The 20,824-nt window shown below is 45.0% G+C and overlaps 1 protein-coding gene across 3 annotated transcripts; it reads right to left on the bottom strand.

Annotated features, from left to right (window-relative positions):
• Positions 1 to 487: 487 nt before the first annotated feature.
• Positions 488 to 18,483, bottom strand: LOC112228983 (calpain-7). 3 transcript variants are annotated; one of them, XM_024394825.2, is made up of 19 exons: positions 17,874 to 18,482; positions 17,649 to 17,757; positions 14,949 to 15,106; positions 14,508 to 14,575; positions 11,868 to 12,095; positions 11,509 to 11,595; positions 11,182 to 11,308; positions 10,693 to 10,872; positions 10,370 to 10,516; positions 9,956 to 10,062; positions 9,442 to 9,562; positions 8,552 to 8,796; positions 6,995 to 7,130; positions 6,811 to 6,886; positions 6,598 to 6,743; positions 5,502 to 5,564; positions 5,266 to 5,396; positions 3,060 to 3,152; positions 488 to 1,127 (listed from the first exon to the last, which is right to left on the bottom strand). In XM_024394825.2, the coding sequence occupies exons 2-19, from the start codon at positions 17,725 to 17,727 to the stop codon at positions 983 to 985; spliced, it is 2,337 nt and encodes a 778-aa protein (XP_024250593.1). In that variant the 5' UTR covers positions 17,728 to 17,757; positions 17,874 to 18,482; the 3' UTR covers positions 488 to 982. The 3 variants fall into 3 exon arrangements, 2 of the variants coding, with proteins under 2 accessions (XP_024250593.1, XP_024250584.1); XM_024394816.2 differs by having other exon boundaries at positions 18,070 to 18,482; XR_006080665.1 differs by having other exon boundaries at positions 1,071 to 1,127; positions 3,060 to 5,091; positions 18,070 to 18,483.
• Positions 18,484 to 20,824: the final 2,341 nt, after the last annotated feature.

Raw genomic sequence — 20,824 nt, 5'->3', positions numbered from 1 at the left:
CTATGTAAAGAAGAATGAAACGACAAAGAGCAGCCATTTTGCTAATGCAAAGGAAAGTCCATGCTTTCCTTTGTAAAAAAATTATGTTTGAGGAGTGGGTCTTGTCCACAAGACTGTATAGCATTGACACTTCACAGTAATTGTCCAGAAAATGACAAAGCCACTAGCAGTCTTGCCTGTTTGACAAAATGTTAACAGAGAAGGAGAAACCGCTGTGAAGTGTTCAAGTCCTTGCTGAAGCGTAAACAAGAGACTGAAGATTGGCGATACGTTTCAAATGTCGTTTTCCATGCGAGTATACACACACACACACACACAAGCAAAATTCCAGGAACTTATAAATTCCTTGGTTTTCCCTAAATCCCAGTTGGAGGATTCCAGGAATTTGGAAAACCAGGGAATTTATTGAAAGTTCCTAGAATTTTGCAACCACACACACGTCCTGCATGCCTGTGTCATGCATCCTTAGAAATACCAAAGATTAGTCTTCATGCCTGTGTCACATTCCTGTGCAACAGAGAAAGCCCTGTCGTGGTGCGGTCTCCTGAGAAAAACACAGCGGTTGCAGTTGAGAACATCACCCTTCGTTCTTGGTAAATACCAGCACTGCCTCGAGTACCTAGACTGGTGGTCAACAAGCACCAAGTAATTGAACATTGAAAATCATAAGGGCCATAGTTGTTGTGACATCATTTACAGTATCTGTCATTATGGCAAAGGAGGATGGAAGCTCCTCCAACATTAGCTCTGATAGTTTACATTTTTTGGTACATGTTCTTACACACCCCTCAGCACATAGAGGGCTAGGTTCCATACCAAAAACTTGTCCCTTTCCAAATACCCTTGATAATAAAAATAAATCAGTCTCTTTTGGGTCCTCCTGCAGTCGTAACAAGTTCCACCCAGAGTTCAGGAAACAGTGAGTGTCCATGTTGTGAGCAAGTTATTCCTGGTGTCACACCGGAATCCTTCCCCCCTCTCCTTACTGGAGCTGGGAGACCTTTAGGGGCGTGGTGCTGCTGAAGTCCAGGAAGAAGGGTCCTTCCTGTTTGGGCAGGAAGGTGGTGGGGATGACATTGTAGATGCCAGCGGGGACATGGTCCGCCTCCATGTAGCAGAAACCACACCTACAGAGAGAGCGAGAGAGGGAGCGTGCTGTTGTTACAATGCAGTCCACCGCCATTCCTGGACATTTTCTGTTTCATATTTCAAAGATCTAACTCAAAAGGTGTGCAAATGTGCAGCGAGACTAATTTCAGTACACCCTCAACCTTTGAACCAGGCTAACTCAATTAGCATAGACATCCCAGAGGTCAGACACGAGGTCCTCAGATGTGACCTTTTGACCTGTGGGGAATGTATAGAATGTTCCCTCGGTGTTGTGACTGTAGCCACCACATTTAGGCAGCATGTCATCAGGTCATCAGAGTCTCAGCTTTGGAGAATCATGTGTCCCCAATATATGTTCCAACACTGAACTTTAACCTGTGCATAGCATTTTATGATGGATGCATTAAAGCGGTCACCATGCCTCTGTTTTAGTAAAAAGCTGAGGGACGGGCCTGGAGAAATGTAACCCCTTTCAAATTCATAGACGGAAAGGGGATACCTAGTCAGTTGAGCCGCGACTGCAAGGACTGACCATAGATGATATCAAAATGATAATTTCAACCATGTTGAGGCTATATAGTGTTTGTTTACATTTATGTTTACCAACATTGGAGTTAAACAAGCTCAGAGTTTCACAGTAGGAAAATGACACTCATACCCGGGTTGAAAATGGCCGATTTGGAACACAGTAGCTGTACAGTAACATACTATACATGAGGTCAGAGTCTCCGTGTCACAGCTCTGTATGGGTTTTGACTGAGCCGTCTGGAAGTTGAGCACCGAGCGCGACAAGAAGTTGCCCCCATTCGGTCCGCTAACTGGGCAAAACATTTTGTCGTCCGAGTGACAGAAATGCTGTAAATTAAGAGGACTTGATGTATTTTGAAAGATGAAACGCTGAGGATTATAATAAATACCACTGATGTCATACAAGCGAGCCAAACACGCGTGAGCCCAAATGTGCACTTCACATTACCATATGAAACTCGTGTCAGATACAGTGTCAACGTTTATGATCACTATGTTCGATGTACAGTTACAAGATGACATGGCGTTATAACCTGCGATGTCCTGAACACAATGAGCCTGTGTTTGTTTTTAGGCCTGCGGACTACACATTTGAATGCACTCATGACTCCATTCTATGCGCACCAAAATTACCATCTGCTTCTCTGAATTGGCTTGTGAAAGCCTACTGTAAAATCATATTTTTCAATTTAATGACGCCAACCTGACCCAGATTGGAATTTTATAATGGACCGATTTTGGATTGCGTTAAACAACAGTCATTTAAACAAAAAAAATGTAACAACAGTAATTGTGTGATGGCGGGGATGCAGGGCTGTGTTCCAAACAACACCTACCAGTGAGCTTGCTCGGCACAGCTAGGAGAGCTCAAAAAAAGCACCTTGTAGTTGAAGACTCGTATTTTAGTCATAAACGTGTATTGAAGTTTCTTAGGAACTGTGCATACTTAGAGGTGTGTGGCCACTTAAACACCAGCTTGACCTCTCACTCAAACTCTTGTCAATTTTCTGTCTTATGTTGGACCTACCCCAAACCATGAATATTCTTATCATGTTACTGAAGAAGTATTTTCAGATCTCGTTATCATTAATACAATACACATCAAATCAACAGCAGAATGTTTGGATTCAGTCGTGTCTGGTGAACTGTTGTATCCACAACTTTAGTCTAATTATTTGACCATAATCTCCAAACTGTTCCCTTTAAATTGCTACCATTGCTATGCATATGCTTTCCATATCTCTTCTGTAATAAATATTTCCATTTAGCCCCATCTATATAGGCCAATTCCCACGAGTGTAAAGGGTTAACATTAGGATTGATACTGAACTCATCTGGAACTCAACACTATGTACTGTCCCTGAACACCTCTATATGCTGATAGACAAACACACTATCTCCTGTGAATCCTGGGTGAGTACCTGTAGTCTCCACTGTTCTTCTTCGGGAGGCCTGCAGGTCCTGGCTCTACTACAGTGGACACAGTCACCATCTCAAAGCCCACACTGTACTGCCTAGAGAGGGAGAGACAAGATAACAACACCACAAGCAACCAGAACCTGAACTCTACTGCCTACAGACAGAGAGACAGATTTGAATTAGGAGCACCAGATTATCTATTAAAGATGACCCCCTACAGGATGACGTAAGGGAGTCGAGTAACACTGGAAACTGACTGTTAGTCTGTCTGGTCACATTTACACCTGGCAATCGTATTCTGTGACAGCTCAAATTTTCCAGATGTGCCATGACAAAGTCTCATTGGAGTCAGACTGTCAGACACAATGCAGACCATGCATATTATTTTGCATTGTAGTCATTTAGATTAGATTCAACAAGTACAGTATAACTAAATACAGTTAGCATCTGACCAGAAGTGCAAATAAAAGAGTGCAAAAAATGTACAAGTAAAACAATTAAGTTCAATGTATGATATTAAGTGGGATGTATGAAAGTGCAAGGAGACATGCAACTGAAATACAGGAAGAGCAGCAATGAGGTTACCGAGGTAGGCATGTACAACTGAAATACAGGAAGAGCAGCAATGAGGTTACCGAGGTAGGCATGTACAACTGAAATACAGGAAGAGCAGCAATGAGGTTACCGAGGTAGGCATGTACAACTGAAATACAGGAAGAGCAGCAATGAGGTTACCGAGGTAGGCATGTACAACTGAAATACAGGAAGAGCAGCAATGAGGTTACCGAGGTAGGCATGTACAACTGAAATACAGGAAGAGCAGCAATGAGGTTACCGAGGTAGGCATGTACAACTGAAATACAGGAAGAGCAGCAATGAGGTTACCGAGGTAGGCATGTACATGTAATGTCCTTTATACAGACTTTGCAAAGCAATGTCAGAGTCCAGTAGTACTGTGAAGAGTGCAAAGAGGTCCCGAGAGGAAGTACTAAGATGTGGGCGGGTGCATATGGCTGTTACAGTGTTCAGCAGGGTTACAGTAGCTGGAAAGAAACTGTTCTTGAGCCTGCTAGTGCGGGAACGTAGAGACCTGTACTACCTGCCTGATGGTAGAAGGGCACACAGTTTGTGGCATGGATGTGAAGGGTCCCTGAGGATGCCGCACGCCCTATGCAGACGCCGCTTGCGCTTGAGATCTACGATGGCAGGGAGCCAGACACCAGTGATGTGCTGGGCAGTTTTCACCACCCGTTGCAGGGCCTTCCGGTCGGCCACGGAGCATCCACCAAACCACACTGTGGTGCAGTTAGTCAGAATGCTCTCGACCATGCAGAGGGAAAAGTTCACCAGGATCTTGGGAGACAGGGGGGCCTTCTTTAGCCTCCTCAAAAAGTATAGGCGCTGCTGCGCCTTTTTGACCAGGGTTGAGGTGTTGAGGGTCCAGTAGAGGTCCTCGAAGATGTAGACACCCAAGTATTTGAAGTTGGGCACACGCTCCACCTCAGTGCCATCAATGAGAACTGGGGCGTGGCTACTGCTTTTAGACTTCCTGTAATCCACAATGAGCTCCTTGGTTTTCTTTGCATTGAGGGCCAAGTTGTTGTCAGTGCACCATGCAGCCAGGTGCTTGACCTCCTCCCTGTAGGCTGACTCGTCATTGTCACTGATCAGGCCTACCACCGTGGTGTCGTCTACGAACTTGATGGTGTTGACACTGTGTACAGGAACACAGGTGAGGAGGGAGTACAGGAGGGGGCTCAGCACGCAGCCCTGTGGCACACCGGTGTTCAGGGTTGAGGAGGTGAAGTTGTCTAACCTGACAGACTGGGGCCTGTTGGTCAGGAAGTCCAAAGTCCAGTTACAGAGAGAGGGGCTGATCCCTAGGTCATGGAGTTTGATGACCAGCCTAGAGGGAATGACCGTATTGAATGCTGAGCTAAAGTCTACGAACAGCATTCTCACATATGTGTTGGTTTTATCCAGGTGGGTCAGGGCAGAGTGTAAAGCTGTGGAGAGTAGTCCTTCTGCAGTCACCTCGGATTAGAGAAGGTTTGACGGACAGGATGAACACTTGAGTATTAAAAGTGCTGTGTTACAAGAGGACATTCATTTTATATCCATCAATTGTGATTGAGCCATAAAGTGTCCCCACTGGGTGTAGTGCCCCCAGTGGTGTGGAGGGCCCCTGCAGGCCGCAGTGAGTCTTACCTGGAGCCTCGTAGCTCTATGAGCATGGGTCCTGGGCGCTCCAGGTTAAACTGGTAGATGGGGTTGTGCTTGTACGAGTCCTTGTAGTTCCCACAGCCCCCCGCACTCGGCCCTTTCCACTGGCCATTGATCTGCACAGGGAGAGAGAGGGGGCTTCAGCAATGTGAGATGGTGATTTTGTTATCATGCCAATAGAGAATGTGAACAACAAAGAGACAAGTGGAAGTACATTTTACCCGTTTGGTATGAGTGAAGGGCGTTGGGATCTTGGAGAAGGAGAACTTGCATCCAGAGTAGACCTGTTGGAGGGAAATGTCTATTACTCTGTTGGAACTGAATGAGCAGGGATGTGATCAGCACAACATAGAAACATCAGGAAGAAACTCCAGGAAGAAACTCCAGGAAGAATACTGGCTAGCTCTTATACAGATGGAAGAAATCATGTTCGTTCCGTACCTCACGAGAACGCTTCACTAATTCTCCAGATTATTTTTAAGGAAGTGAGAGTGCAGGAATTGATTTCACAGTCAGTTGGCTGCTTGTCAGTCAAGGCTAGAGATACTCCTCTGGTGATTGGCTTTTCTCTTTCATACTCAGAAAGACACACATGCAGCTACTTTCAGGGTTTCTTCTCTTCTACAGAGGCCAAACATGTTGTTTTTGTGAGACATCAGATAACAGCTCCTCAAAGACTTCAGATCAGTTGTCAAGGGGAGTTTATGAAATATAAATGAGCAAAAAAAGGTTTGGGTCACATACTCACACACAAAACATAAAACCTTTTACTCATATACAAACCAACAGAAAGTCTCTCTCCATCGCTCTGTCACACACAGCAATTCATTGCAGACAAACTCACAAGCTCTCTTTCAACTGATTTCACAGTTCTGCAAGTGGGTTCTGACACAGAAATGTTTCTAATGAAATAATTAGCACACTGTTAATTTATGACTAAATCTGCATGGATATGAACACACACTCACAGACTATAGGACAAAGGAGGCTGCTTCATGTTTCAGAATGTAGAATTATACAACTCAGATCTAGTTTTCTATTCCTTGTGTGTACGGTATATGTACGTACACTTCACACTCACCAAGTGGAACAAGACACTTTCCTCTTTTCTCGCTCTTCATTTCCCCCCACTCCTTCTTCTTCACCCCCACCATCCCACTCTCTTTTCTCACGCTCTATTGTGAGGTGCTTGAGGCATGCTACATGCACACTTCTGCACCGCAGTACAACAGGATCGCAGTGTTTACCTGCAGATCAGACAGATCTGACACTCAGGAGATGTATCTGACACAATGTGTGTGTGTGTGTGTGTCTCACCCTCAGGGTGTAGTTGATGGTGTTCTGCTTCTCGTACTGTGACACCACCAGTGTGAATGTGTGTGTTCCAGCGCTGGTTAGTCTCATCTTGGTCAGGTAGTGGGGGCTGTTGATCCTGATCCCATCTATGTAGGGGGGAGGGTCCGCTGAGGAGGAACACGCGAGACAGTCAGAGGAAACACACACACACACACACTTCCATGAGAAACTCACCAGGGTAGTAAACTTTCTTTCCCTCTGTCTTGTAAACCACCAAGGTGATGAACTCCCTGTTTTGTGCAAAGTCGTCCTGAACATCAAAAGGACAACAACAGAGTGATTATTGTTTCTATGGGAGAAAATGAGACATTGTCTGATACTGTGTGGTGGTGGACAGCCAGACAGACAGTGTGTGCACCTTGTCAGTGATGTGTCTGGTCAGCAGCACCCAGACAGCGGTGCCCCCTGCAGGACAGGTCACCTCCAGCCGGTACTGAGGGTTGTTGGCCAGGCTGTAGGCATCCTTCACCGGGCCCTGCTTCCCATCCCAGCTACTGCAGGGACACACACAACCAGAAATATACTTCACATATCATACACGTGTATTTTTTATACACATACAGTGCATTCGGAAAGTATTCAGACCGCTTGACTTACTCTAAAATTGATTAAATAAAAATAAATCCTCATCAATCTATACACAATACCACATACTGACAAAGCGAAAACAGGTTTTTAGAATGTTTTGCAAATAAACTGAAATACCTTATTTACATAAGTATTTAGAACATTTGCTATGAGACTCGAAATTGAGCTCAGGCGCATCCCATTTCCATTGATCATCCTTAAGATGTTTTTACAACTTGGAGTCCACCTGTGGTAAACGTAATTGATTGAAAATGAAAAGGCACACACCTGTCTATAAGGTCCCACAGTTGACAGGGTATGTCAGAGCAAAAACCAAGCAATGAGGTCAAAGGAATTGTCCGTAGAGCTCTGAGACAGGATATTGTTGAGGCACAGATCTGGGGAAGAGTACCAAAACATGTCTGCAGCATTGAACACAGTGGCCTCCATCATTCTTAAATGGAAGAAGTTTGGAACCACCAAGTCTCTTCCTAGAGCTGGACGCCTGGCCAACTGAGCATTCGGGGGAGAAGGGCCTAGGTCAGGGAGGTGACCAAGAAGCTCCATAGTTCTTTCTGTGGAGATGGGAGAACCATCCAGAAGGACAACCATCTCTGCAGCACTCCACCAATCAGGCCTTTATGGTAGAGTGGCCAGATGGAAGACCCTTCTCAGTAAAAGGCACATGACAGTCCGCTTGGAGTTTGCCAAAAGGCACCTAAAGGATTTAGACCATGAGAAACAAAAATTCTCTGGTCTGATGAAACCAAAATTGAACTCTTTGGCCTGAATGTCAAGCGTCACGCCTAGAGGACACCTGGCACCATCCTTAAGGTGAAGCATGGTGGCTTCGGGACCGGTCTCTGAACGTCCTTGAGTGGCCCAGCCAGAGCCAGAACCTGATCGAACATCTTTGAATAGACCTGAAAATAACTGTGCAGCAACGCTCCCCATCCAACCTGACAGAGCTTGAGAGGATCTGCAGAGAAGAATGGGAGAAACTCCCCAAATACAGGTGTGCCAAGCTTGTAGCGTCATACCCAAGAAGACTCAAGGCTGTAATCGCTGCCAAAGGTGCTTCAACAAAGTACTGAGTAAAGTGTCTGAATACTTATGTAAATGTCATAATTCCGGTTTTTATTTGTAATACATTTGCTAAAATTTCTAAAAACCTGTTTTTGCTTTGTCATTATGGGGTATCGTGTGTAAATAGATGCGGGGAAAAAACGACTTAATCAATATGGAAAAAGTCAAGGGGTCTGAATACTTTCCGAATGCACTGTATAGTAGGTATTTATAGGTATAGTAGACCCTTCTGGGAGATATAAGATGGCTGTTGTTGACTGACCTGTGGATACAGGAAGACTCTCTGAACAGGGCAGGGCTCCAGCTCAGGTAGATGACATCATAGTACTGGCACAGGTCCTCAAACGTGATCCAGAACACACCGTTATCAAACTTCTGTGCGGTCTTGGGGTCAAAGTTGAGGTATTTGAGAAGTTCTGGGGTCCAGTTTTTCTCGTCCCGTTCACTGAAGCGACCTTTCCACCTCAGGTGGCTCCACGGGTTCTTCAGCTGCAGGAACCGCTTCCCCTGAGAGCCAGATCAAATGGCAAAGAAGCTTAGCATGCAGGCAGAACACTATTAGTGTAACTAAAGTTACAAAGTTCTGCAGGCTCTAGTTTTGTCTTATCTCGATTATTGTCCAGTCGTGTGGTCCAGTGCTGCAAAGAAAGACCTAGTTAAGCTGCAGCTGGCCCAGAACAGAGAGACACGCTTCGCTCTTCATTGTAATCAGAGGGATGATATAAATACTATGCATGCCAGTCTCTCTTGGCTGAGAGTTGAACTTACACAAAGCGCCGACACACACACACTTACCCCATCAGACATGCTACCAGGGGTCTTTTCACAATCCCCAAATCCAGAACAAATTAAAGAAAGTGTACAATATTATATAGAGTGATTATTGCATGGAACTCCATTCCATCTCATATTGCTCAAATAAACAGCAAATCTGGTTTCAAAAAACAGCTTAAGCCACACCTCACAACGCCTCTCCCCTATTTGACCTAGATGTGTGTATGTATTGATATGTAGGCTACGTGTGCCTTTAAAAAAATGTTTTATGTAGTTCTGCCCTTGAGCTGTTCTTGTCTATTAATGTTCTGTATTGTCATGCTAACAAGCTACTGTAACAACCATGAGTGGTTATGCTAAGTTAACACTAACACTTACTTTGTGCTCCCGGATATCCAGGACAGCGTAGGCATGCGTTGGCACAAGGCCCCACCTCTCGCCTTCCTCCTCTGTCATCACCCCCGTTGCTGTGGTGATTAAGACGTCGCCCCGGTGAAACCTGTCATGAGAGGAGAGGGGGATGTAAGAGTAGTAGGTCAGCTATCTTGGCTAGGAGACAAAACTCTGTGGTATTGATAACCATGTCTATTACCATCTGGCAGCAAAGGTAATCATGAAAAATTACTACCTGACTGGAGGATGGATTAGTGGCATTACTCGGTGTGTGTGTGTGTGTGTGTGTGTGTGTGTGTGTGTGTGTGTGTATCTTTTTACAAATGTAATATGATTTGTGGATTCAAATAAAGTATTTCAAATGTGTAAGAATCTGTGAGTCATATCTCTTGGTGTGTAATGTATGTGTGTGAATTCTACAGAGCAGATGGACTATGTAGGCCCTTAAGTGTGTGCATGAGTGAATTAATGAGTGTGTGTTTGTGTCTGCATGTCTCACCTCTGGTAGAGCATGCGGAAGGTGTCGTCCTTGATGAATGACTGATTGTCTGAATGCATGGCGATACGCTCTGGGATCCAGCCAGTGAGTGCGTGCAGATCGATGTTCTACAATACAATAAGACAGAACGGACAGAGATCACACTTTAGAGAACATAAATAACAAGGTGGAGAACAGAGCCAATTGTCCAATCACGCACAATTGATGAAATGTGGAATTTAGCCCACGCCGTGAATTTGAGGGAACTCTTGTTAGCTCTGAAACATTCTCCAAAGTGAAACATTCGCTTCTCTCATATCAGTTCAGTAGGAGACAAGAAGATGTAGCCAAAGCAGATAATTGAGTTGCGCGTTTGGCTATTGGACAGAGCCCAGTGCAAAAGGGGTAGTACTTTCACAGGGGGAACTCCCTCACCGAGTTGGAGCCGGGGAAGTCGTAGCCTCCCATGACCTTCATGTAGGCCTTCTCTATGAGGGAGACCCACAGCTCGTTCCTGTTGCTGGAGTAGGAACACAGCAGCTCTCCATTCTGACCACATGGCAGGAAGTCGTCTATAATGACCTGCAGGGAACATGAGGGGGAACACTTACAACAATACAACCCATTGGTAGACACTGTCAGCGACATGGCAGCGTTACAGTGACAGTCTAGTCATTTAGAGAGTGAGGTTTGCTAGCTTATCTCACAATGACATTGAGCACCAGGGGACCCAGTTCCCAGGTTTTGCAGTGTGTTACCTTCCTGGGCACACCGTTGATGTGAAGCTTCACCATGTACTTCCCACAGGGGTTATACTCTGGCTCCCCGCGCCGGTTCTGGGGGTAGATGATGCTGGTGATGAGCTTCTTGTTGTAGCGTCGCTCATAGGCAGCGCTGATGGCTAACGACGCCACGAACGAGCAGTCAGACACCACTGTCTAACAGGAGAGGGTAGGTGATCAACAATAAGAGTATGAGACATCTGACCACCAGGATGGGAGGTGAATCTGCCAGTTTTATCCGTCACATTGACAGGTATTCAGTATAGAGCAGATTGTCTATAAAGTAGGTAGGTTTTATCAGACAAAACATACGTACAAGTGGCACCATCTGATGTTGAGTCAATTCCAATACAACTCATATAGCTACTGCACTCTTAGTGGTCTACACCTTAAATAATGATGTATTTTACAGGGTACGTTTTGGTCTTGATTATTGAATATTGGCGGCTGTGTGTGTGGCCAGACCTGTTTGATGCTGAAGCTGGATACAGATAAGATCATGGTGGGGTTATTGCAGATCTCGTCAGGGCGAACCCAGCGGGAGAAGATGGTTCTCTGCTTGGGAGACAGGGCCAGCTTGCCTAGTTTGTCCCTGGGAAACATCCACAGAGAATAAAAAGTCTGATGTTAATCACTAATTAACAATTGATGCAATCAAGCGGCACTCCATCTAGTATCTGCTTTCAGATGGAAATTGCTTGTCAGTAGAAATGTATTATGTGTGTATTCTACAATCTGTACACCCACTTACTAAGGAACTTGTTTTACTCAGCCAAGAATATCCTGACTTACGAGAATGGAACAGGAAAGGCAAATCTCTCCTTCAGGTCTACGCTCATGAAGGGGACGAAGGGTATGCCGTTGATCTTGGACGTGCTCCTATTTGAAAAGGAGGAGAATCCGGAGAAATGTAACATGTGTAACTTACCCAGCAGGTGGAAATGTAGATGAGAGTCAAACCTGAACCTTCACCAAACAAAGGTGTGTTACTAGCTAACCTTTAGAAAAACCAGTCACACACTGGCATTATGCTCCTAGGGAAATGGGGATGATTACAGAACCACAGATCATTGCTTCTTGGGTGCCTAAACTCAATGTGTTGACCATGTTCTTTGATTCTCCAGAGTCCAGATAGATCCCCGCCTGCTCACCTGAGCACCTCGATCTCTTCTGAGGTGTAGCGCTGACCCTGAGGCTCGCTGGACTGGACGGGCCTGACTGGCTGGGGACGGTTCTGGAGGGAGAAGTCAGGTCCAAGGGGGAAGAACTGTCTGACGGGGCAAGGCCCCCCACTATGTTTGGCCCCTGAGGGCCCCGGCCTGTCCTGTGGCGACTGGGCTAAGGGACTGGCGGACTGGGACTCCTTCAGCCCCTCCGCCCTGGAGAGAAACAAAATGCTTGGTTGGTTGGTCGGTCGGGTTAGTGTTCCTTGATCATTTACGGCTCATTCGGAAAGTATTCAGACCCCTTGACTTTTTCCACATTTTGTTAAGTTAGAGCCTAATTCTAAAATGGATTTGAAAAATACTGTTACATTCCCCAGTTTCTGTGTTGTGGTTTTGTTTGTATATTTGTGAATCAGCTCTGACGAAGGTCGATACGTAAAGCTTATTAAAGATCAGTGATACTACCAAGAGCAGTGTGCGGTTTCCTTTTTCCTTCATCTTGTTCAACTATTGCCATGCACCTGCAAAGAGATGGCTCAGATGTGTGAGTGCCTTTTGAATTATGTTTGTGTTTCAGGAAATGGCTTCCCCCAAGCAGCTGATTGGAGCTGACCCCGCCCTCTCGTCAGAGGATACAGCTATATATCATTACAGACTCCTTCTGAAGCTAGAAAACCCCGTGTTCCTTTGTTAGGAGAGAGCTGATGGTTATGTCCTGTGTTGGTTGTTGCTGAGAAACAGGTTTTTGTTAAGTATTTTGTTGCCGCTGATCTGAGGTATGTGTGTGTCAATAGGACACAGTGTTTTTGATTCTTGAAATTGTTTACTTACGTTTGTATTATTCTGTTTAATTTGTTCCCAAAGGGGGAAGGGGAAGGCACCTAGGGTGTGCTTAAGCAAGAGGCCTGCGGTCATACATATACCCGTAGTATTTACTGTCTATGCACACTAGGTAAGACCTAGGCAGACCACCCCCTGTATTTTGGTTAGCACACCAGGTGGTGCTAGTTAGGTAAGTAGTGGGTAGGCAGGTAAGGTAGGAGAGGGGGGGGCTCGTTAACTTTTACTTTTTTTGCTTTCGTCCAGCCTCTTTTTCCCCAAATTACCGTGTGACGGAACAAATTCCCTGTAAACGGTAAGCTCTCTGCCTTTGTCATCCTTACTCGCACCTACAATCCAATCCATCTTTCACGCCACGGGGAGTTGAGTTGTAGCAGGGTGTTGCGTTCCCTCTTCCTAGAGGCGTACGTAACATATACGTATCAATCTACTCACAAAACCCCATAAAGACAAAGCAAAAACAGTTTTTTTAGACAACGTAAATATCACATTAACATAAGTATTCAGACCCTCTACTGAGTACTTTGTTAAAGCACCTGTGGCAGCAATCACAGCCTTGAGTCTTCTTGGGTATGCTACAAGCATAGCACATCTGTATTTGGGGAGTTTCAACCCATTCTCTGCAGATCTTCTCAAGCTCTGTCAGGTTGGATGGGGAGCATCGCTGCACAGCTATTTTCAGGTCTCTCCAGCGATGGCTCTGACTGGGCCACTCAAGGGCATTCAGAGACTTGTCCCGGCTGTGTGCTTAGGGTCATTGTCCTGTTTGAAGGTGAATCTTCGGCCCAGTCTGAGGCCTGAGCTCTCTGGAGCAGGTTTTCATCAAGGATCTCTCTGTACTTTGATCTGTTCATCTTTCCCTCGATCCTGACTAGTCTCCCAGTCCCTGCCACTGAAAAACATCCCCACACTATGATGCTGCCACCCCCATGCTTTACTGTAGGTGCCTTTTGGCAAACTCCAAACAGTCCATTATGTGCCTTTTACTGAGGAGTGGCTTCCGTCTGGCCAGTCTACCATAAAGGCCTGATTGGTGGAGAGCTACAGAGATGGATGTCCTTCTGGAAGGTTCTCCCATCTCCACAGCGGAACTCTGGAACTCTGTCAGTGTGACCATCGGGTTCTCGGTCACCTCCCTGACAAAGGCCCTCCTCCCCCGATTGTTCAGTTTGGCTAGGCGGCCAGCTCTAGGAAGAGTCTTGGTGGTTCCAAACTTCTTTCATTTAAGAATGATGGAGGCAACTGTGTTCTTGGGGGCTTTCAATTCTGCAGACATTGAAAGCTTTGACACAATCCTGTCTCGGAGCTCTACGGACAATTACTTCGACCTTATGGCTTGGTTTTTGCTCTGACATGCACCGTCAACTGTGGGACTTTATATAGACAGTTGTGTGCCTTTCCAAATCATGTCCAATCAATTGAATGTAACACAGGTGGACTCCAAGTTGTAGAAACATCTCAAGGGTGATCCATGGCAACAGGATGCACCTGAGCTCAATTTCGAGTCTCACAGCAAAGGGTCTGAATACTTATGTAAATAAGTTCTGTTTTTTTTTTTGTAATACATTTGCAAAAATGTCTAAACCTGTTTTGCTTTGTCATTATGGGGTATTGTGTGTAGATTGATGAAAATATGTATGTATTTAATCCATTTAAAAATAAGGCTGTACAGTAAGAAAATGTGGAAAAAGTCAAGGGTCCGAATACTTTCCGAATGCACTGTATACAACACTAGAAATGTAGAAATATTACACTATAGAGAGGAGGGGAGAGTGAGCTCCTTACCTATCGAGGGCCTGACGAGCCAGCTGCTTCAGTTTGCCCTGCAGCCCCTGGTCTGTCGTATCATGAGACTGTGAGAAAAGAAAGAGAAAGTGGGAGAAAAGGAGTGAGGGGGGGTTACACTTGACACACATTATGTTACCCTAGAGACTAGGTCAAGAGGGATGTCAATACATACAATGAAGGATAGTGGGGCATCAGTCTGTTCATGGCCTAATCCAAATAAACAGTTCTTATACCTGTTCCTGACTACACCTCCATTGGACCTGGTAATGACCCAGGAATTACCATCCTGTATAAATGTCTGATACAGTGGTCTGAATAGCAGAGAGTATAGCTAATTTTGTTGATTTGCTCAATACAAGAGCATTGGTGGTGAAAGTTGCCTCTGTAGTCTCACAGTGGGCCTAAAAGAAGCCTGGGTCTTTCCTAAGCAGCCCCTACCGTCTGGATGCAGAGTTCCACGGCCTGTGTGTAGAGCTCGATGGCCTCGTCCCCATTGCCCTTCTCATCCTCCTCAAAGGCCTGGGTGACCAGGAAGTGGGCCCGCTCCAGATCTACCTGCTGCTTGCTCTTCAGAGGATCGCTACTTTGAGCTTGAACTGCATGGGGTCAAATGCAAGTAGGACACAACGGAACATTAAAAATATAGATATTTTTACACACACTGGATAGGTGCAGACAAATGTTGTTTTACAGCCATAGTAGTACGGCGCCCCTGGAGCAAATTAGGGTTAAGTGCATTGCTCAAGGGCACCGACCGATTTTTCACCTTGCCAGCTCAGGTATTCAAACCAGCAACCTTTAGGTTATTGGCCCAACGCTACAACCGCTAGGACATCCTCAATGAGAGGCTGACTATGAAAATAACAACTGGATGAGGGAAAAACGAGGTGTTATACAGTGGGGCAAAAAAGTATTTAGTCAGCCACCAATTGTGCAAGTTCTCCCACTTAAAAAGTGATGTGGATATGTTAGGATAGCTACTGCCAACTACAGCAGTGAGAAACACTGGAAACAATGAAAGAGGTTTCCTCTACCCAAATAAGGCTAGTGCCTCATATCAACTTGAATACAGTAACATGACCTTCTTGAGCGACAGGGATATTAAAAGAGGCTTCTATGCCCGGGAAACCGTATAGTATGAACCTGTCACACCCACTCTCCAACTTAACGGGACACACCCACACACCCTTTGTTGCTTTTATGTATTTTGCTTTTTGTGCTATTGCTCTGTCTGCTATGTGTTGCTTGTCCTATGTTGCTCTGCATGTGCTCACTGTTTGTCTGTATTGTTATTGTAATTGTTTTTAATAGCCTACACAGGGACTGCGGTTGAAAATGTGCACTGTCCCTATAAAAATAAACTCAATCTGTGGGACAGTTTCATAAACACAAGCAAAGGCCCTCACATCTCACACTCAAAGTGAAGTGTAAGCTGTTCCGTAGGTCATGGAAAGAATGACTTAGAAGGAAACTCACTAAGTTTACTGTGACCCAACATTAGATAGGCTAAGGACTAGATACGGTGCATTCAGAAAGTATTCAGACCCTTTGACTTTTCCACATGTTGTTACATTACAGCCTTATTCTAAAATGTATTAAATAGTTTTTTCCTTCTCAATCTACACACAATACCCCATAATGACAAAGCACAAATAGGTTGACATTTTTGCAAATGTATAAAAACAAAAAAAATTGAAATATGACATTTACGTAAGTATTCAGACCCTTTACTCAGTACTTTGTCGAAGCACATTTGGCAGCGATTACAGTCTCAAGTCTTCTTGGGACACCTGTATTTGGGGAGTTTCTCCCATTCTTCTCTGCAGATCCTCTCAAGCTCTGTCAGGTTGGATGGGGAGCGTCACTGCACAGCTATTTTCAGGTCTCTCCAGAAATGGCTCTTGCTGGGCCACTCAAGGACATTCAGAGACTTGTCCCGAAGCCACTCCTGCATTGTCTTAGCTGTGTGCTTAGGGTCATTGTCCTGTTTGAAGGTGAACCTTCGCCCCAGTCTGAGATCCTGAGTTCTCTGGAGCAGGTTTTCATCAAGGAGTTATCATCTTTCTCTCAATCCTGACTAGTCTCCCAGTCCCTGCTGCTGAAAAACATCCCCACAGCATGATGCTGCCACCACACTTCACAGTAGGGATGGTATTGGCCAGGTGATGAGTGGTGCCTAGTTTCCTCCAGATGTGACACTTGGCATTCAGGTCAAACAGTTCAATCTTGGTTTCATCAGGCCAGAGAATCTTGTTTCTCATGGTCTGAGAGTACTTTAGGTGCCTTTGGCAAACTCCAAGCGGGCTGTTTTGTGCCTTTTACTGAGAAGTGGCTTCTGTCTGGCCACTCTACCATAAAGGCCTGATTGGTGGAGTGCTGCAGAGATGGTTGTCCTTCTGGATGGTTCTCCCATCTCCACAGAAAGAACTCTGGAGCTTCTTGGTCACCTCCCGAACCAAGGCCCTTCTCCCCTGATTGCTCAGTTTGGCTGGGTGGCCAGCTCTAGGAAGTCTTGGTGGTTCCAAATGTCTTCAATTTAAGAATGATGGAAACCACTGTGTTCTTCGGGACCTTCAATGCTGCAGAAATGTGTCCCCAGATCTGTGCTTCGACACAATCCTGTCTCAGTTTTTGCTCTGACATGCACTGTCAACTGTTGGACCTTATATAGACAGGTGTGTGCCTTTCCAAATCATGTCCAATCAATTAAATTTACCACAGGTGGACTCCAAGTCGTAGAAACATCTCATGGATGATCAAGGGAAACAGGTTGCACCTGAGCTCAATTTCAAGTCTCATTGCAAAGGGTCTGAATACTTATGTAAATAAGCTATTTCTGTTTTGTTTTTTTAAATACATTTCTAAAAACCTGTTTTTGCTTTGTCGTTATGGGATATTGTGTGTAGATTGATGAGGAAAATATGTATTTAATTAATTTTAGAATAAGGCTGTACCGTAACAAAATGTGGAAAAAATCAAGTGGTCTGAATACTTTCCAAATCCACTGTAGGCTACTCACTGATATGCTTTGTGAATACGGGCCCAAGCATTCTGGATGGAGTATGAGAGTGAACGAAGTTGGATCAGAAGTGGTTATGGAGGATCACCACTTTCCCTACACTGTTGAGGTGGACTCACCAGCATTGTGCAGGGCCTGAACCCGGTCCAGGTACTCATAGACTTTATCCTGGATGCCCTCCAGTTTAGACCCTGCCATGCCGGCGTAGATCAGGGCTTGTGCCGCCTCCTAATATCACATACAACACCGACATTATTGCTCTCAAAATGACAAATACATTTTCATGTAGTAAAATACAAGAGTGTCTTAACCATAAATCAAGTACCACTACAATAGTAACTTACCCTATATTATTTGAGCTTTTGGATACACCTACATCCCGTTTGTTACACTGGGATGCCACTTCTAAAGGCTAAAAGTGCATCAGTGATCAAGTCGTCTATTCCACAAAGGTGACCATAAGATGCAGGTGAAAGTAAAAGCCAATGTGGAGTGCGGCAAATTATTCCACAACCTCCATTTCAGAGTCCTTATCGTTACCTTATAATAGAAGACAGCCTCGTTGTATTTTCCATTCTGGTCGCAGATGACAGCAGTTTTAGCAAATTTAACTGCATCGTGCTCCAGTGCCGTGCAATCCATTTTGTTCTAACGTTTTTTCATACAGCCTGGAAAATATGACTGTCCCTGTCATTCGTAACTAACGTTAACTAGCTAGCGGCGTTAGCTAGCAAGCCGAACTTGACAGAACGTTAGACAGCTAAATCAAAGCAATGAGTTACAGTTACAAAATATGGGTTTTTAAAATAAGATCATAAAATGAATGGAATACAAACAACCACCTTGACAATATCCGTAAAACATTATGATATACAGCTAGCAAGTAGACGAGCTACTTTCGGCTCGATAACAACAACAACAAGTGATTTCCAAGATTTAGCTTCCGGGTAGCTCCAACGATGACGAGAGCTTTTACCCTCCAATCCAGTTGGTGGCAGTATTGCGCCATTGATTGATGTAAATCTCCAGTCCACATTGAAGAATATTCATGATCGAAACATAACACAGTACATACAACTCGACGTGCATCACATGTTCAGTTTTACGCACATTGGTGTTGTTAACTCATGTTTTGACTGTGTCCCTCGTGAGATGGCGGTGTGTGGAATTGAAAGATTGCGCTTAATTATATAGTTTGTCAAAGTTCAATTTCCTCCATGTGTGTGAAACGCATAGACTTGCATTTCCTATTCAATTAAACTGTGCATGCATGCTTACTTTGTTATTCCACCATTCAACAATTTTCTATCTAAATGTATCAGTCTTTTGTGAAAAGCTAGTTTTTTTTTTACATAACCTAACATGTTATTTTTCAGTCTGGTGAAAGTCTTCAAGAATGAAACAAGAATATCAGGACATTATTCTACAGGAGTGTGGTGCAAAGGCACTACCTGTTGGTGACAAAATCCAGACGCTGTGGAGCGGCTATGGCCAGATTGTGAGGGTCCATTTAGATGGCTGTGACCGCCCCTCTGTCGTTGTCAAACATGTCATGTTCCCAAAGGAGGCCGAGCACCCTGGAGGCTGGAACACAGACCTGTCTCACATGCGCAAGGTGAGGTCCTACCAAGTGGAGACACACTGGTACCAGAACTACTCCACCAATGATGGATGTCTAATGCCAGCCTCTCTGGCTGCATGTTTTTATTTATTTATTTATTTTACCTTTATTTAACCAGGTAGGCAAGTTGAGAACAAGTTCTCATTTACAATTGCGACCTGGCCAAGATAAAGCAAAGCAGTTCGACAGATACAACGACACAGAGTTACACATGGAGTAAAACAAACATACAGTCAATAATACAGTATAAACAAGTCTATATACAATGTGAGCAAATGAGGTGAGAAGGGAGGTAAAGGCAAAAAAGGCCATGGTGGCAAAGTAAATACAATATAGCAATGTTCATACGGGGACAAGCAGCTGATAGTTCTGGAGGACCTGGATGTGGTGGGCTTCGACCAGAGAAGAACCAGCATTAGGGATGCAGAGATGAGGGCCTGCATCAGCTGGCTGGCCCACTTCCATGGCATCTTCCTGGGGGTGGTGCCAGAGGGGCTGTGGCCCGTAGGTACCTACTGGTACCTGGAATCATGCCCTGACGAGCTGTACGACTCCCAGCTCAAAGCAGCTGCCGGGGAGAGTGACAGGATCCTCAATGAATGTCGCTTCAAGACCATCATTCACGGAGATGCCAAACTAGCCAACTTCTGCTTCTCTGAGAGTGGGCAGGGTGTGGCGGCAGTGGACTTTCAGTACGTGGGTGAAGAATGTTGTCGACCTCCTGGAGGAAATAGAGGAGAAACAGCTTGAAAAGAGGGTTCCCAGCCTGCTGGACTACTACTTCACAGAACTGAGGGCATCAGTAACCAAGCAGATGGACTTTGCTGCCCTGGGGAAAGAGTGGAGGGAGATGTTTGCCTGGACAGACTTCCATCGCTTACTCCTGGGATGGATGCCAGGACACCGGAAGATCAACAGATATACTAAGCAGCTGACTAAAGAGGTGCTGAGGAAAGTGAAACGGTGACTTAAGCCTCTGCCATTTAGGCTCATCAATCACCTGCTTATTGAACTGGGTTGTATATTGAGGGATGTAGATCAGAAAAACTGATTTGCTGTGTGTTGTGTAAAATCAGACATTGAGTCCAATTTTTTGGTATACAGTCTTACAATGCATTTAAAGTTTTCCTTACAATCTAGAATATTTTAAATTACATTTGAAGTTATTTTAGCGTTTGGTTCTTCAGCTGCTCGAAATTTGAGACAATATCAACTGTAAAGTTTTGTTTACCCCACTATTTAGAGCACAGGCACTGAAGATGAATGTCTATCACCTGGTACATGCACAAAACCAAAACCACGTAAACACCCGTGAGTTAGTATGCATCGCGTGCATGTTCTTAAGTCGGTTTAATAATACTTTCCTGTGGATACGTAAAATAAGACCAGTTGACGGACCAACACCACGGACAATCGACCGAGGTAAAGACAGTTTCTGATTGGCGCCCCCCCTTGGGTTGTGCCGTGGCGGAGATCTTTGTGGGCTATACTCGGCCTTGTCTCAGGATGGTAAGTTGGTTGTTGAAGATATCCCTCTAGTGGTGTGGGGGCTGTGCTTTGGTAAAGTGGGTGGGGTTATATCCTTCCTGTTTGGCCCTGTCCCGGGGGTGTCCTCGGATGGGGCCACAGAGTCTCCTGACCCCTCCTGTCTCAACCTCCAGTATTTATGCTGCA

Source organism: Oncorhynchus tshawytscha, linkage group LG03, assembly GCF_018296145.1.
Source record: "Oncorhynchus tshawytscha isolate Ot180627B linkage group LG03, Otsh_v2.0, whole genome shotgun sequence".
Lineage (NCBI taxonomy): Eukaryota > Metazoa > Chordata > Actinopteri > Salmoniformes > Salmonidae > Oncorhynchus > Oncorhynchus tshawytscha.
The sequence above is the reverse complement of the archived record's forward strand: the minus strand, read 5'-3'. Positions and strand labels throughout refer to the sequence as shown.